Source organism: Ceratina calcarata, unplaced genomic scaffold, assembly GCF_001652005.2.
Source record: "Ceratina calcarata isolate Rehan_Ccalc_2016 unplaced genomic scaffold, ASM165200v1 scaffold180.2, whole genome shotgun sequence".
Lineage (NCBI taxonomy): Eukaryota > Metazoa > Arthropoda > Insecta > Hymenoptera > Apidae > Ceratina > Ceratina calcarata.
In genome coordinates, this window is record NW_017139431.1 from 30,272 (window position 1) to 46,402 (window position 16,131).

At 36.3% G+C, this 16,131-nt stretch overlaps 3 protein-coding genes across 14 annotated transcripts in view; 1 reads left to right on the forward strand and 2 right to left on the reverse strand.

Annotated features, from left to right (window-relative positions):
• sky (GTPase-activating protein skywalker) overlaps positions 1-9,003 on the reverse strand; it is a 37,792-nt gene extending 28,789 nt beyond the window's left edge. The window contains exon 1 of one of the 3 annotated variants that reach the window (XM_018037974.2): positions 8,339-8,999. The gene's annotated coding sequence lies outside the window, so the exon portion shown is untranslated. Of the gene's footprint in view, positions 1-8,338 lie in introns of all 3 variants that reach the window. The other 2 variants (XM_018037975.2, XM_018037971.2) reach the window with 2 other exon arrangements.
• A 221-nt stretch (positions 9,004-9,224) lies between these two features.
• Rpb11 (DNA-directed RNA polymerase II subunit RPB11) lies at positions 9,225-10,163 on the forward strand. Its single transcript, XM_018037950.2, has 4 exons — positions 9,225-9,446; positions 9,527-9,616; positions 9,699-9,873; positions 9,950-10,163. The coding sequence occupies exons 1-4, from the start codon at positions 9,394-9,396 to the stop codon at positions 9,983-9,985; spliced, it is 354 nt and encodes a 117-aa protein (XP_017893439.1). The 5' UTR covers positions 9,225-9,393; the 3' UTR covers positions 9,986-10,163.
• Positions 10,164-10,220: 57 nt separating this feature from the next.
• CLIP-190 (Cytoplasmic linker protein 190) overlaps positions 10,221-16,131 on the reverse strand; it is an 18,358-nt gene continuing 12,447 nt past the window's right edge. For all 10 annotated transcript variants that reach the window (XM_018037949.2, XM_026810975.1, XM_018037946.2 and 7 more), the window contains 11 exons: positions 15,682-15,862; positions 14,958-15,620; positions 14,777-14,895; positions 14,386-14,698; positions 14,156-14,307; positions 12,383-14,061; positions 12,233-12,323; positions 12,002-12,032; positions 11,755-11,929; positions 11,509-11,687; positions 10,221-11,248 (listed from right to left, as the gene is read on the reverse strand). In XM_018037949.2, coding sequence (XP_017893438.1) covers positions 11,202-11,248; positions 11,509-11,687; positions 11,755-11,929; positions 12,002-12,032; positions 12,233-12,323; positions 12,383-14,061; positions 14,156-14,307; positions 14,386-14,698; positions 14,777-14,895; positions 14,958-15,620; positions 15,682-15,862 — 3,630 coding nt within the window. In that variant the 3' untranslated portion in view covers positions 10,221-11,201. The remainder of the gene's footprint in view (positions 11,249-11,508; positions 11,688-11,754; positions 11,930-12,001; positions 12,033-12,232; positions 12,324-12,382; positions 14,062-14,155; positions 14,308-14,385; positions 14,699-14,776; positions 14,896-14,957; positions 15,621-15,681; positions 15,863-16,131) is intronic.

Here is a 16,131-nt window from a genome sequence, read left to right on the forward strand (position 1 = left end):
GCCCATTGTAGGTTCCTCTCTTGATACATTACCCAAATAGCGAGCTACCTTAAATAAAGACTTGCCGCTAACAATCTCTAGGTTAAAGAGCTTAATTCCAAAAGCTTACATAGTGAACAATTTCCAAAAGAGATACAGAGAGAGAACGATGTAGGATGAGAGAAAAGGACTCGTCGCTAAGAGGTCGTTCAAGAGAACATTCAGATCCAGTTTTACTTACACAGACTAATGGATGATTGTATACAATGGAATAGATCATATTGGAATCGATCCCCTTTAGTTTAGATTTTTTTAAACAACAACTATAATAATAATAAGAGAAAATTAAATGGTATTGACGTAAATCGTGGGATCAAAGGTCGAGTATCATTTACTAACTACAATCCATAGCGATATAAAGAAATAGCAGTGAACAGCAAAGAGATTCACAGCGTTCAACGATAAACACATATCCTAGGGGCATTTGCAAGAATTTTTTTATCAATCATACGACTGCGTTACGTACACGTTGAAATACTGTTTTGATGACACATGGCGCGATTAATTGAGACTTTAAACATTTAAATATCAAACTTTTCCGCACTATCATTAAAAGCGCTCCACAGATAGCATCGCGTTTTGTTAGAAGGCTATCCATCAGATTGCACGTTATCGCCTGCAAATCATATTACAATAGATTTATGATCGATCTGTTCCCCGGCTTACAGTCTATTATAGCCGAAACCTCGGAATAGTTAAATAATAACATTTAGGTATGGAAACAGACAAAGATAAAGTCCCATATTTGCATGCCATTTGAAACCATGCGAAATTCCATCAACGTGTATCTAATATTTGCTCGTCTCGTAGTTCCTATTTACTCTTATTAAACGATTTAACAATTTGCTCCGTTTATAGAAAAATAAATATGAAAGATAATCGTTTACCTTCCTCGACACGTTTTACAATTAGATAATAAGTTATAGTGTAACAATATATATATTTAAATATTTTCGAAAAACAATAACTTTTTCAGTTCAATTTGCGTTAATCTATTGTGTAAACCAATCGTGGTAAACCAATGGATACTAAACGCAAGACTATAAAAATAAATGATCCATTAACTTATCGCTATGCAATAAAACATGCAACAGGTATATTAGACTCGAGCATAAAACCAAAGCTCGAATGTATTGCTCATAACTTTTAAATTCGTTTCTACGGTACCGTTTCTCACGGAGTAATCCTAATAGCCCATGGAAACGTTTCACCATCTAAATTGTACGAGCTACAGTTAACTAAGCGAAACAAAACCGGAATTGGAAGATTACAACTATTACAGTATGACAAAAAGTTTAATTACGTAGACAGAGAATCGCAAAAGACCACGTCCTGGAAAAGGTCAAATCGTCCAGATTCAACAAAATGCAATAAAAAATTAAGCAGACACTTAAACTAAATGATTTATCCTATAATTATGAATTAAATTACCTCCTACAAAACCCGATTCTAAAAAAAAAATAGAAAATAAATACTGCACTTTCCTTTGAAGTAGTTCCAATTAAATGATTTACACCAACTTCGCGGTGTAGTTGAATAAAATACTTTGTTTTCGATAATTGTATTACTCTGCTATGAGTTTTTATTTTTGGACACCAGCGTAACTGATTAACGCCAATAAAAAAAAAAAGAATTTAAGCAGCGGAGAGATTAAGAGTCGAGTTTCGTTGTGCATACGTTCCGTTTCGTCCCGTCTATACACAAAAGTCCCTGAAACGAGAACTGCCTACTTCCGAGTAATAAAGCCCAATGCCGTAATCATCGTGATTTAACGACACCGACCCAAGTGCCAGCGCGGCAGAGGGTCGCTCGCGCGATCGTGCGAATCGCTTTTCCGATGCGCATCCTTTAGTAGATTATACTCACCAGCGTTTTAAGTTAAGCACGAGACAACGGAAACGCATTGTACATGCGAATTAATGCGCAAGAATGTAACCGTTCGTGTTGGAACGTTAACATTTTGCATGCCAATGAGTCTCTCCTCTGAATTACCGCAGCGTACGCGTAAGCAGAATATACGTTTACTGATCCACATACAGTAGCGGCTGAAAGCATCGGAACGGACCAAATCCTCGCATGAGCCGTGGATCTAACAAAAGTGACGATGTTTTATTCTGTTAAATTAGCGAAACATCACTTTTAAGTAGTTACACTTTCAAAAAATCACTTTTTTTTTTGTATTTTTCGAAAGTTTATACCTTTAAGAATATCGTATCAAAATTCCAAGGTCGGATCTCAAATAGTTTGAGAATGGCAACATTAATAGTATTAATATAATATAAGTAGTAATACAGTAGTTAAAATTTTAATACAGTATTTTTACTGTACATATTTAAAGTGTTTAAAAGAAGTTATCTTTTAGATAAAACAGCTCGTCACGAACAATTAATTACAAAATGAGCGACAGGGAATACATGTACAAAAATGCGATCATGTTCGCAGACGATCGTTGTTATTGTTTTCGGCGGAGAGCATAATAAGAACTATTGAAATGCGAAAAGATAATGAGAAACGTTTCGATGATAAGTAATAGACACGGAGTCTCGATGCACAGCAACTATTGTGTACACTAGTGTACAAGAAAACTCGGTCATTCATAATCGGCGATCGTTATCACGCCGGCGAGTTGGTGTTCACAATAACGATCCGGTGAAACGTATATGGACAAAGAGACATGTTTAAAAACACGGCAGAGTGCATCATTGTATCGTTAACCGGTTAACCGATGGAATTATTCATGACCGGGTCTCGTTACGTTGAAGAACATTTCCTCTAATTGTTACGGATTATTCGACATAACAAGCCTCTCCCTTCCTCCTCCGTCGTGGATTCAACTAATGGTAATTTAATCATTCATAGATAAAATAAATAATTCAAGCAGAGAAGGAAATCAGAGAAATTAAGCAGCATGAAATTTCGTACTCACTGAAACACCACTTCCTCGTCAATTGAGAGTAACTTTATTAACAAACTCGGCGCCGTTCAAAGTTTAAGGTTTCTCGTTGGTTGAAGGATAATTTGCGGTTCTCGGCTACGGAATTAAATGCATGGTGTTAACGATGCCACTAATATTCTCGTGCGTCGACGATTTCAATATAGTAGCCACTGTGATAAATAATTCGAGCACGTGGTAAAGATAAATAATTCAACAGCGTGAAAAATTTCCATTCGAACAGTTTAGACTCGTTTTAAAAAGCAGTGGAGCTTTACAGAAATCATCGTTTCTCTCGACAATCGCACGTGGTATCTCTAATCGTAAGTGTTTTGTTAAAAAACTTTCAAGTGATTGCGTTTTATTACAATCTACGACAACAAGAATGTTTGTCATGCGATTTTCTGAAAAGAACTTTTGCCCGGAACTTTTTTAATTTCGCACACAATTCTATTTAAGCAATTAGGAACACGCTTGCGAAGCAATATTTAAGTTGGGGAATCTCCACCTTGAAAATTATGTCAGGTACGATCACGTGGTCCAAGTATTTTTAGCATAGCGTGTGCTTAATGATTCCAACGGGTTGAGAAACAGTTTATAATAGTACATGATGTATAAAACTTGGAAGAAATTGAAAATCGTTTCAAGCTAAGAATGGAATTTTACTTGCTAATTTCCGGCTTTAAATATAGTACTCAAACTGATTCAATATCATGAATTAACGCTAATCCCAGGTGCAAAGCATTCTACCTGGGTATTATTTCAAAAGCCAGGAACTCGTGATCAATAAGATTTACCTACATATTCTCACAAATGATTTAATATGATATGATCTTATCTCAATGAATAATTTGGATTAACTAGCTAGTAAGAACGTAAGCTAAGAACAAGGAAAGAAATTCCAAAGCTGTTATAAAGAAAACCTCTAATATTCATGGACCAGACGCATACTTACATTTTATGCTACACAAGATTATGACCCAACGCATGGATAACGAGACGGTCGTAAAACTCGAAAGTTTTCTTCCGCAGTCGATTATATCACTAATTATAGACAGCGTTACATATTTAATCAATTTAACACGGAGAAAGATGGGGCTCGTTAGCGTTCTACCGTGTGGAAAGTGCTTGCGCTTCTCGCCGAGGCTGAAAGTGCACGCTCATTCTGGATTTCATAATTCGCGTGACTGGCAGCACGCGGATCAATCGCAGCTTAACGTTCCAGGAACTCACGTCGATCCATGGATCATTCATTAGCGATCGATCGACGCAAGCTTCCAAGGCGATTGACTCTCCACTTTCGGCTTACATGTAATCCATCTCAACACGTATTAGACACGTTACGATTCATATTTCATAAAAAAGAAGTGCAATTTTATCTGGCACAGAAGTATATAATTCATTCGAAATCCCAAAGGGGGCTTTCTAAAATGTCTCGTGTCCATTTATACGTGATAAAAGTCACGTTTTCTTGTTAAATTGATAAGACATATCAAATATTACATACCTCTCATATGACACATATATCTGCATTGTATAACTAGTCACAGGTAAGACCATTGAGAGCACCTTAGAATTTATTTTTAATAGTAAAACCATTGCGTTCTACATAATTACGTGAGATGAACTTAAAACAGCGCAATGTTACAATATGTACGTAATAAAATGGGGCATATAAAACTTATCATAAAAATCCTATAACTCTTTCACAGTTTCTTCTATAACGACGTGTACGTATTCGCCGTTACTAAATTCGTTATTCTCTATACATCCTGTTGATCTATTAAAACCTTGGTTTAGTTCCAACTCTAAAGTAGCTTTTTTTATTCAAACTTTTATTCGCACTTTTCACTCTTCTTCTTTTAACGATGACGTGAAACGGTGGTTGTTGAAAAGAACCATTGATATGGTTCTTAAACAGGAAGAACAAGCCTATGTGTATGGAAATAAAATATTACTCATAATAATCAACTGAATTACACCTAGTAGTTTTTTATTAACTTTGATACTACATCAAAGATATTGTTATCTACATTTCTCGTTTTATATTTCATTACGGATCAGCAATGAGGGGCACAGAGCTCGTTAACATGCTTCGAAGCTGAAGTACATATCTCGCACGGCTTAGAACAAATTCAGATTCCTAAAACGCATATGTTTGCGACTGGTATTATCTTATATACTACCCATGGGTAATTATAAAATCTAGGCTCTATTAAATATTCAAATTTAATTGCTATACCACCTATGCTTCCTCGTTTCCCCTTTATCTTGCATCTCCTTCGTGTTTATAGCGTGAAAATAAGCGGACAGCTGCGATTTAAATGTTGACCTGGCATGTAAATTTGCCGAGTTTCGCGTGCCGCGCCTACGATAACATAATCGTTAAATAATGCCCGCGAAAGGTCAGGTCGTTTAACTTTTTTCTTTGTTTCATGCAATGATCAGCATTAAAACTTTAAAAACAGTAAAAATTTATATATCCCTGTTAATTTTTAAGTGTGACGAAGCAAAGATATTCGTCATCAATATTATCAGCAAAAAGCAGTTATTGTTAACATATTATTAAAAATTAAAACTATTTTTAGCTAAAACACTTCAGTTATAAACGACGAAACAATAATGCAGGAAATAGAACATACTCTAACTGTTATATCTGATTACGATCTTAGTTTCCGGCAATGCATTCAATGTAACAATATAACTTTTGTTGTCTTTATTTATCTGCAATAACACAGATAAACAAACACGACAAATTAATTAGGATTGCAAAGGAGTAATTATACACGATAGAGGAAAGTTAATTAAATTATAATTAAAGGAACGTGTCATGTTTGCAAAAATAAAATTACGCTAATTCGATAACAGCGTGTAACAAATTTAATAACGGCGTCTAGCCTTACTAAAAATACATTAAAAATCGACCTTGAAGCATCTATTCGCGTTCAATGACTAAAGAAAAATATTCAACCACCGTATTTTCCCTGGACGATCGAACTACTTTTACATAAGCAACTTTCTTATATCTTGGATACTTCAAGATAGTTTAAGAAGTAACATGTACACGTATGCATTTACGTTTACTGCAATGATATTTATGATCATTCGCATAAACTGCCGGATGCATTGTTGACACGCATGAACATGCTAGACGGAGTCAAATGTAAGGCGTTAATTTTTGCAGTTAATACTAAAGAATTTTAACGATACGAATTATCATTGTAAATGCTATGTCACGCCAGAGAGGGTTAACGTCTCTTCTGTGACGTATTCCCCTACTTTTTGCTACGACTTCCTTTTACATTTATTTTAATTCGATCGTTACATCTACTGCGTATCGTCGTTCAGAAATTGATTGCCCCTGCATGTACTGAAAGTTAGACAGTGACTCGCTCAGTTTGTCGTAAGCAAAATACGTTTGTGCAAAGTTGCGGGCACATTCGGCTGGCAGTAACGATCCACAAAGTTGCGCGTCGAAATTGCCCAGTAAACACGTTTCGTTGGACTGTTCATTACTTCATTTTTAACTCGCCAAATGTTTGTGCCGCGCACACACTACGTATACGATTCTTAATCTTAAAAACGTACAATAGTTCAGTGTTAACCAAGATTCTTATTTTGCTAGCAGCTATATTAGAAGAAGGAAAACGTTGTAAAAGGAATTGTGAGGCAGAAATAACGCGTGATGGCAAGCCGAACAGACCGACCGACCGACCGACCGACCGACCGATTCGTAAGTAAGTAGCGCGGCTGACTGTGGGCAAGTATTTCAAGAAAAACATTCGCGTTACTCAAACCCGCGTTGTTCAACGGTTAACGGTATTTATTTTTAAACGTATTTACGTTCGCTTAACGATCGGATTAAATTCTTAAGTGGACAGTATCGACAGAAACCACGAGCACCGGCTGTGTGCCGATGTCTGTGCCTGTAACTCACGCGTTTAAGAATTTCGCTATCTGAAAATAGACTAATTGACTTATGTAATTCAACGCGGTAAACGCGGTCCCTTGGTTTTCGTGCGGGGATCAAGCTGTACAGTTTCCACGAGAAAAACACGACTAATCTCGCTGACGAATGTTTATAATTTCGCCGATTTCGCATCCGTGGTAAAGCACATACGCCCTTATCGTCATTAGGCCTCCGTCATCGGTCCCTTGACGAGGGAACGGATGCAGTCAGCCGAACGATTATGTCTAGTGAACAGCATCCGGCGCCGATCTAAAACGAGTTCTCTGCGCGAGGGTAAGTACGTATTCACCGAAGAATAGGTACGTGAACAATGCTCTTTACAAGTTCAGAAACTTCAATACGCGCCTAATAAATACGTCACGTGTTAAAGAACAACATGCGAGCAGATAAGCGGTTCTTAGGAAACACGATTCTTATGTTTCTCGCGTCAACCGGCATAAAACAACCGGATTAACATTTCTTAATAATGAAAATTCTGTTTATTTATCAATTGTCAGTCTTCATTCTTGAAACCTATTATAAATAACATTTACAGGGTAACATACATTTTTAGTTGACTTTTATTCCTTACGTCAGCTTTATAGAAATACAACTGAACAGCTCGAAACATGCAATACGTGAAAAACAAGGTGAAACAAAATTAAAAAGGAAAAAGATTTATAATGTATTTGAATATGAACCTGTGAAATTATACAGGGTTATAGGTAAAGGGTTAACCTTCGCTCTTCAGATATCTATCACAATGATTCTCGAGTGCCTAGCTAAGGACGGTAGAATTCCACTTGACGACTGAGTAACGTTTACCGCGCGTCCGTACTTAAATCATCTCGGTGTTGTCTCGCGGATGCGAGTGTAAAACGACGAGGAAATTTCGTAATACGTACATGCCTAAGTACGTGATGCCAGGAGAATCGTGTGTGTCCTCAAAACGGCACCGGGCCACCGCGGAAAATTGAAGCAGGGCGGAGCCTAGAGTTTTCATGCTCGGAAAAGCGCAGGCGATATCGCTTACTCCGGGTTACCGGCCCTCTGATCAATATTAATACGTGACACCGGCGAGAAGAAGGGCGAACTATGTACATATGTAGCTGGCAAAAAGCTTACACACAATGTGCGTCGTGCGACCATAGAAAAGGGCCGAAAGGAACTAAACAGTGTCACGAATTATTACACGTTCGACCGCGATCAATCAAAAAGGTGAACGAGACGGACAAACGACGATGATAGAACTACGTGTCCATTCCACGAGAGTAAAACCATCGCGTGTTATGTAGGTACATTAGACCGAATGGATGTACCAAGATTTAAAACAGTCGTGATGTTGATTCAATGGTAGCTAGTTTCGCGAAAGAAAAGAGGAGTACACGCGTTATTGATAAATAAGTACATGTATTTACCGCCAATGTAGGAACGTCCACAGCCTGGTCAGTGCGGCCCACTTCGTTAGTCGAAACGCGACGGTGAAGACCCTTGTTCGTTGCCCTAGCACGCACCATGCAACACCTTTGTATCCTCGTAGACCGGTCCGCGGCACGTCATCGATGGATGAGCTCGTAAAGATAAATCACGGCCGACTTGTATATTTAACTGTCAACGATTCGAAAGGGCGCAGAGACTAGGGTTGAAGGCACTCTATTCACTCACGTAACGAACACGCACTTTTCTCGCAATCCGTGGTATACTTTAGCTTTTTTTTGTGCACGCACACGATTCTACAATTGCCACTGTCGTTACTGTAGCGTATAACCCGGATACGATGTCGCTCGTCTTCTCGAGGATACGCGCATCCGTTGCCGCGAACGAAAACTGGAAATTGTTATCGCACAAGTATGTGCATCGGTACAAGCGGAATCGCTACGGAACAACTCGACCTCGTATGAACGTACGACTACGATACATCCGCATATTGCATTCTTTCAAGATCAACTGCGGGATCCTGATTTCTAGCTCAGTAATTCAGTAACTCAGTGGCGCCACCATGTGGCGAGCGTGACCGCGGATCATATAATTTAAAGAAGGGTGTTCGATGTCTGAATTATGAGGCGGTCATGTAAAAAGGATATTTTTATGTTGAACGCTCATCGCCTCGCCTCATTAATTCGCTCAAACAGAAAAACTCAAAATGCCAAGCAATTGAGCACAAATGGTTGGCTGGGTGTGTGTGTACTGTGTATGTATACGGGAAAATAGGGTTGGGAGGGGCAAAGGGTGATTTATGGATGCGCTTTATTATTAGTATGTATGTCAGCTGGTATACCAGCGGTAGCACTGGTAGCAGCGGCGCAGCGGGTAGTGGTAATGGTACCGTTGCGGTGGCATCTGTGCTGTCAGTGTCAATAATACAGCGTGTGGTTGTATGAGCGCAATCGTTTTTTAACAATTGCATTTAACAATAAAGATTTTCTGCGATCTTTTCATTCTGCAAAATTTTAGTTAATTTTCAAATTACAAAATGAACGCACCGCCAACCTTTGAATCATTCCTTTTATACGAAGGAGAAAAAAAGTAAGCATTATAATTGAGTTAACCTACCGTTTTAAGATTTCTTAAGAAATAACTTGTATATACGATTATTCTTATTTTAGAATAATTAAAGAACAGGATACTAAAGTTCCCAATGCAGCAATCTTTACCGTGAATAAAGAAGACCATACTTTAGGAAATATGATCCGCAAGTAAGTGCATCTAAACATTTATATAATGTTTATAAAAATACGTAAAGAAACATTAGTATTAATAACTTTATTTATCTAACAGCCAACTGTTGAAGGATCCTCAAGTTTTATTTGCTGGATACAAAGTTCCACATCCTTTAGAACATAAGTTTGTAATTAGGATTCAAACTACATCTGATTATACACCACATGAGGCTTTTATGCATGCCATCACAGATCTTATAGCAGAGCTTTCACTATTTGAGGAACGTTTCAAGGTGGGATATAAATATTTAAACACAAATAAACATGTACGCTAAAGTCAATCATTTATATCTCCACATAAAATTTTAGGAAGCTATCAAAGAAAAAAAGGAAGGATTGGATTAATTCATAATCGTTTTTTTCTTACATGGACCTTAGATATTAAATTGTGTGAATAAAGCATTAAAATGTATATATTCCAAGTTTTTGGATCATGAAGTGACCTGATTTAAATTAGTAAGTAAGCTGAGAATGACAGAGAAATTTGTACATGTAAATAAGTGAATAAAACGTTTTGAAGGAGGAACTATATTATTTTTTAATACTCATTCAGATGCAAGAAATTCAAAAGTCTGTTCTATTCAGTTTTAATAAGTTTATGTAAAATACTAAGATCAGTCTCTTACAATTTTATTTCACTTAACTACAAAGCTTGATTCTAGTTTAACCAGATATATATTTTGAGAGAAGATTACTTCAAAGAATGTATCAACCCTGTATTAAAGCTTAGATTTAAAAGGCAAGACGATGGTAATTAAAAAGAAATACCTCCTTCCTTACATTATACCGACATCCAAGCACTTACCAGGAAAATGTAATATCAGTTAACTCGGCATACTCAGAAATTACGTAAGAAATGTCTTAAATTTTAAACCTAGTGGGTCGATCGATTGAGTTCGCCGATTGAAGGAACTATATTTGAAGTGTGAGACGTTTTCTGAACGCTAAATAAATTATTAAATACATTTACACCTTACTCATTGGATTTTGGTCCAACCTTCGCTCGGTGCACACTACTAAGAGAGATGCGTGGCTGTCTTTATTTATATTGGGCCAAAATTCAATTAGTTAGGTGTCCAAGATTAGCATAAATAATTATTATGTACATAATTACACTAGACTTCGTTAATCAAGTCTCTTATCGTATGCGCTTAATTTTGCTGCCCATTATGCGAATAAACTGCTCCTGTTCTATAGTACATTTCAACGATATGTACGTAAAACAAAATTAGTCGCGACTGTAACTTGTTAATAGAACTAGTATAAAGCTTTGTACTTTAACGATCACGTGGAAGCGCAACGAACGTACACATGAAAACATATTTTAACAAATATTGCATATGGACTTTTAAAACCATAAGATTCAAGTACGAGGAGCACGACAATAGTTTTCGGATGGAGACGTCGTATTCTTATGCAGGAAGACATGCATACAACGGTAGCATTAAATTCTCTCTCATATAAAAATATACTCTGCAAAAAGTTTCAACAGATCTCTTCTTTCATATCTATACTATCATTGAGAAATGGTGAAACGGGTCTACAAATGATATACACGCCATTAAAATGTTTCAGCATCATCGCAATCACGAGTATCGTGCCCGAACACTGCAACAATTAAAACGATTATAGGTGGAAATTAATTGAAGGTAAAATGGGGACTGGTTAACGAGGTAGCATAACGTACTTAAAAAAATGGATTAGTCAACGTTAAAATTTTTGTTCGCTTCTCAGATAGTACTTTAAATATTTCAAAAGTACTCTGGAAGTGAAGCTTGAACATTTGTATTTCTGCCTAGGGGACAGAATGTTGTAAATCGAGACGAGGAGGATCGCGATTCGTATAACTCTGAAGAATAAAGTCTTACTTTCACAATTCTCGCAGTACGGCCTCTCCAACGAAGGCTTTTTCGGGGATTTCGCGACTTTCTCCGTTTCGAGAAAGTCTTGAGCTTGACGTGGACAATCTTCCGTTTCGTGCAAATCAAACCGATCGCAAATATCACAGAACATACGTGGTTCAGCAATTCGTTTTTCTAATGTAGCTCTGAAATGAAATTATCGACGTAGTACTCTTGTTATGATTTTATTAGAAAACTAAAAAAGCTACGAACGGGGTATAATCGTCGGCTTCGTTTGCAGGGATCCCCATTTCAAGAACTTCGACTTTACACAGTAAAGTTTCATTCTTACGCTGCATATCCACTATCACGCTATTTAAGAAATCTATTTGACCCTTAGCTGTTTCATATTCTTCTTTTAATTTCAGAGTATCGATATCCTGATCGACTGTAATTGAAAGGATGTCTTTATAGCACACAAAAATATGAAAAATTAATCAATTTACGAAATAAATTTTACCCATGTTTTGTTTCATATCACCCCCAGCTGCCTGCAATACGAATTATGATTTTATATGTAAATTTTTTGAATGCGTTATATGTGTACACTCATTGTATTTTGGCCGAAAATAAATACAGGCAAGTAGGTATTGCCGTTAGTAGTTAACAGTGAGCGATGTGCACGTGCGACCAAAATACAATGAATTGAGATGGATGTACATACATATTTATATCGACACCGAGAACTTACATCGTAATTATTTTTTATGTTTTCGCGAGACAGTTTTAACTGATTCGTTGCTTCTGTCCACTTAGCAGTAATTTGTTTATTCTCCTTTTCCCTGAAACGTCAATTTCATGTAGGAAATTGAAGTTCAACAATTATTTTTTGCGTACTTACAAATTGCTTTGTGCTTCTTTCAATTGTGCGGATTCGGAAGACATCAGGTTCAATTTCTCCATCAAGTTTTGAACATTCTTTTCCGCTTCCTTTTCTTTATTTTTCATGGTATTCGTCAGTACCTCGATCTTCTGTTCCTGTTCTTTAAGCACCCTTGCAAGAGATTCTTTGCTATCGATCAAATTCTTGTTTTCTTTGATCGCTTCATTCAGTTTACTTTGGATGAGTTTTATCTCTTCGTTTCGTGTTTGTTCGTCCGTCCTTGATTTTTCCGTTTGTGCATCTTCGAAGGCTTTAACTTGTGCTGCTAATTTACCAATCGCCGCTTCCTTGTTATTTAAATCATTAATCTGTTTCTCTATCGTATCCTGGAACATTAGCTGTTGTTTTTGTAACTCGGAACTCTTCTGTATCGCAGCTTCAAGCTCAATCTGTTTAGCCTTTACCTCGCACTCTAAAGTGCTTTGTAATTTCATCACAGATTCTTCTTTGGAACTTTGCAATTCCTTCATCATGTGCTCCTTCTCTTGGAGCATATTATTCTTCATATCCAATTCGTTTTGTAGAGTCTTTAACTGTAACTCTAACATCTTTGTGCTTTCTTCCAACTTCAATTCTAAAGTTTTCACATTATTCTCTAAAGAGTTCTTTGTTTCTACAATATTGAATAATTCTTTCTCCTTCTCCGATAATGTTTCTTGTACCTTCTTCATCTCGTTTACTTTATCCGTTTGTTCTTTCTGCATAGACGCAACAGTTTCATTGAGTTTTGAAATTTGTGCTGTAGTTTCTTCCACGTCTTTTTTCATTTGCACGATGACACCATCTTTTACTTCTATAGTCGCCGTCGAAGCAGCTAACTTTTCCTTCAATTCCTTTACCTCATTAGACATAGCATCTAACGACATTGCCAAATTTTTGTCACCAGCTTCCTTACTAACAAACAAAGCTTCCTTTGCCTGCATCAATTCTTCATGCTTCTTTTGTAACTCCTGTAAACTGGACTCTTTTTCAGCCACCAACAATTCCAATTTCGAACGACTCTCCTCTTCAATTTTAAGCTTATCCGTCAATTCTTCGATCGACCATCGATTCGCACTTTGATTCGCTTCCAACTTGGATTTTACCTTTTGTAAATTATTCGTTTCTTCCTGAGAAGCAGCTAATTCGCTCTTTAAATTGTTAATTTCTTGCTGGAGAGAAGATAGTTCTTCTTTATGCGAATTCTGTAAATTTTCACACTGCTTTTGTAAATCAATGATTTTGTTCTTTGTGGCTTTTAATTCATTCGAAAGATTCAATGCTTCTTGAGATTTTTCCTTTATTTCTTCTTTAACACATTCAGTTTCTTTTATTCGCGTACTAAGTTCCACATTTTCCATCTCGAATCTTTTTATCGTATCAGACAACTTCAAGTTCAATTTTTTCTCTGTCTCTAATGTGGATTTATCATTTTCTAATTCGGAACGTTGTTCTTGAATTACTGCATTAGCTTTCGACAACTCTATTTCTACGTTATTCAATTTTGATTCTAACGATTTCAACATATTTTCATTCTTGAACGCTTTATCTTTAAATTCATCGAGTTCTTTTTCTTTTGCACGCAACTCTTCGTTATATTTTATAAGCTGTTCTGACGAATCAGCGGAACTGCTTATTACATTGGCAATATCGGCTTCCTGTGGATTAAGTTAAGTTGTATTACGTGTATGTTGTAAATAAAATTTGATTGACTATATTCTGAACAAGATAGAACTGAATCTAAGTACTAACCAATTTTTCTTTTTGAGCAGTGACTTGCGATAATTTATTTTCCACACCTGCAACTTGTTCATTTAGTTTTTCTATATTAGTTTCGAGCGCTCGACATTTATGATCCAAATTGGTTTTCGTTTCTTCTGACAAAGTAAGTGCGGTTTGTAATTCTATAACATTGGGAAACAAAATATTAAATTAAAAAAATAGTTAAAATTGAATTTAACGCATTTAACGCGAAGCTTTACCTGAAGTCTTTTGTGTAAGATTTTTTATCTCCTCGTCTTTATTAGCAAGAATCGATTTCAATTCGAGTATGTTATTCTCTAATTCATTGAGCAATAAAGATTTTTCAGATATGTTCGCATTCGCCTCTTCTATGCGCTTTGCTTTCTCCTCTATCTGGCCTTGATAGCGTTTAGTCAATTCCTCTATTTCGGCTGCAGTTGATGAACGAAGTTCCGACAATTCCTTTTCTTTTACTTTCAACTTTTCGCTCAGTTTTTTCACTTGCGCGGAAGAGTCGGCTTCCGTAGCTCGTAAAGAAGCGATATCTTGTTCCTAAAATAGTAAGAGATTTAGAATCAATACAACAGCTACAAGACAATTATCAAGTTACAATTACAACATGACGTTTACCAATTTTTGTTTCTCCTGAACGATCTTGAAACTATCTTCGGCTTTCGATTCATACTCTTGTATTTGCTTGGAGAGCAGAATATTCTTCTCTTCCATCACTTTCAGTTTTTCATTAAGTTCTATAAATTAGACATAATAAAATTCATCATTGGAAAGTTGATCATTTGCATCATTAACATACCTTCGAGTTTCTTTAAGGCAGCGGTCAATTCTTCATCTTTCTTCTTACTAATATCAATTTGTGCAGTTAATTCGGTCATTAGTTTTTCAGCTTCGCATATCTTTTGGTCCAATTGCATAGTGACTTCTTTGATCTTCAAATCTTTTATATTGATCTGCTCATTGAACGATTCCGACAGTTTGCTAATTTGTTTCATGTTCTCAGTCTTAAGATCCTCCAAAGCAACATTCTGCATTTCTAATTGTTTTTTGGACTCTAATTCCAATTCTTGTGCTTTCGCTTTTAGTAAATTCTCCTTCTCTTCAATTATTTTTTCATATTTGGATATTAACGATTCCTTCTCAGTTCCAGCTTCATTCTTCACATTTTCTAAAGCTCGTCGCAGTTCTTCTTTCAGCGTATTCGTATTAATTTCGAACTCCTCCTTAATGCCTTTTATCAACATATTCTTTTGTTCCAAATCTCGTTTCGCTTGTTCCAATTCCGCTCTCAAACTGGTTTCCGATTCTTTATGAACCGCAGTTTCTTGCTGATTCGCATCCACTTTTGACTCCAACTCTTTTATCTGAGCTACGTACCGTTCTATCAGCATTGTCTTTTCTTGCATCTCTTTCTCGAGATTGCTTTTAACTTCATCCAACACTTTATTGCGGTTCTGCAAGTCTATATTAATTCAGTGTTAATGCCATGATGCCCGAAATTTCAATATTATTTTTCAGAATACCTTCAAGCTGATGATTCTCATGAGCAGTGACACTGGACAATTCATTGCGTAAACGCGTTAATTCCTCTTCCGTTTCGAACAACTTTATGCTGTCCTGTTCGAATTGAGTAAGGCGCTCACGTTCTTCCAGTAATTGTTTCTCGAGGTCTTTGATCCTATTTTCATTTACAGTATTTATCACCTAACGACAAACGTACCTGTTTAGTATTATCGACAAATAAGTTTGAACGTGCATCAACTAATAATGAAGCTTTTGTCGTTTTATGTTGATTTAGGCGAGAATAAAGTACAATAATTGTTTTTCTTGTATGATTCAACCTCAGTATTACATATTATTCGATTTTGCAAGACAATGTACAAAACTTTGTATAACATAAATAAAAAAAGAGGAAATGTAAATTAAATACTGTATGCAAAAAATATAACAAATAAATAAATAAATAAATAAAT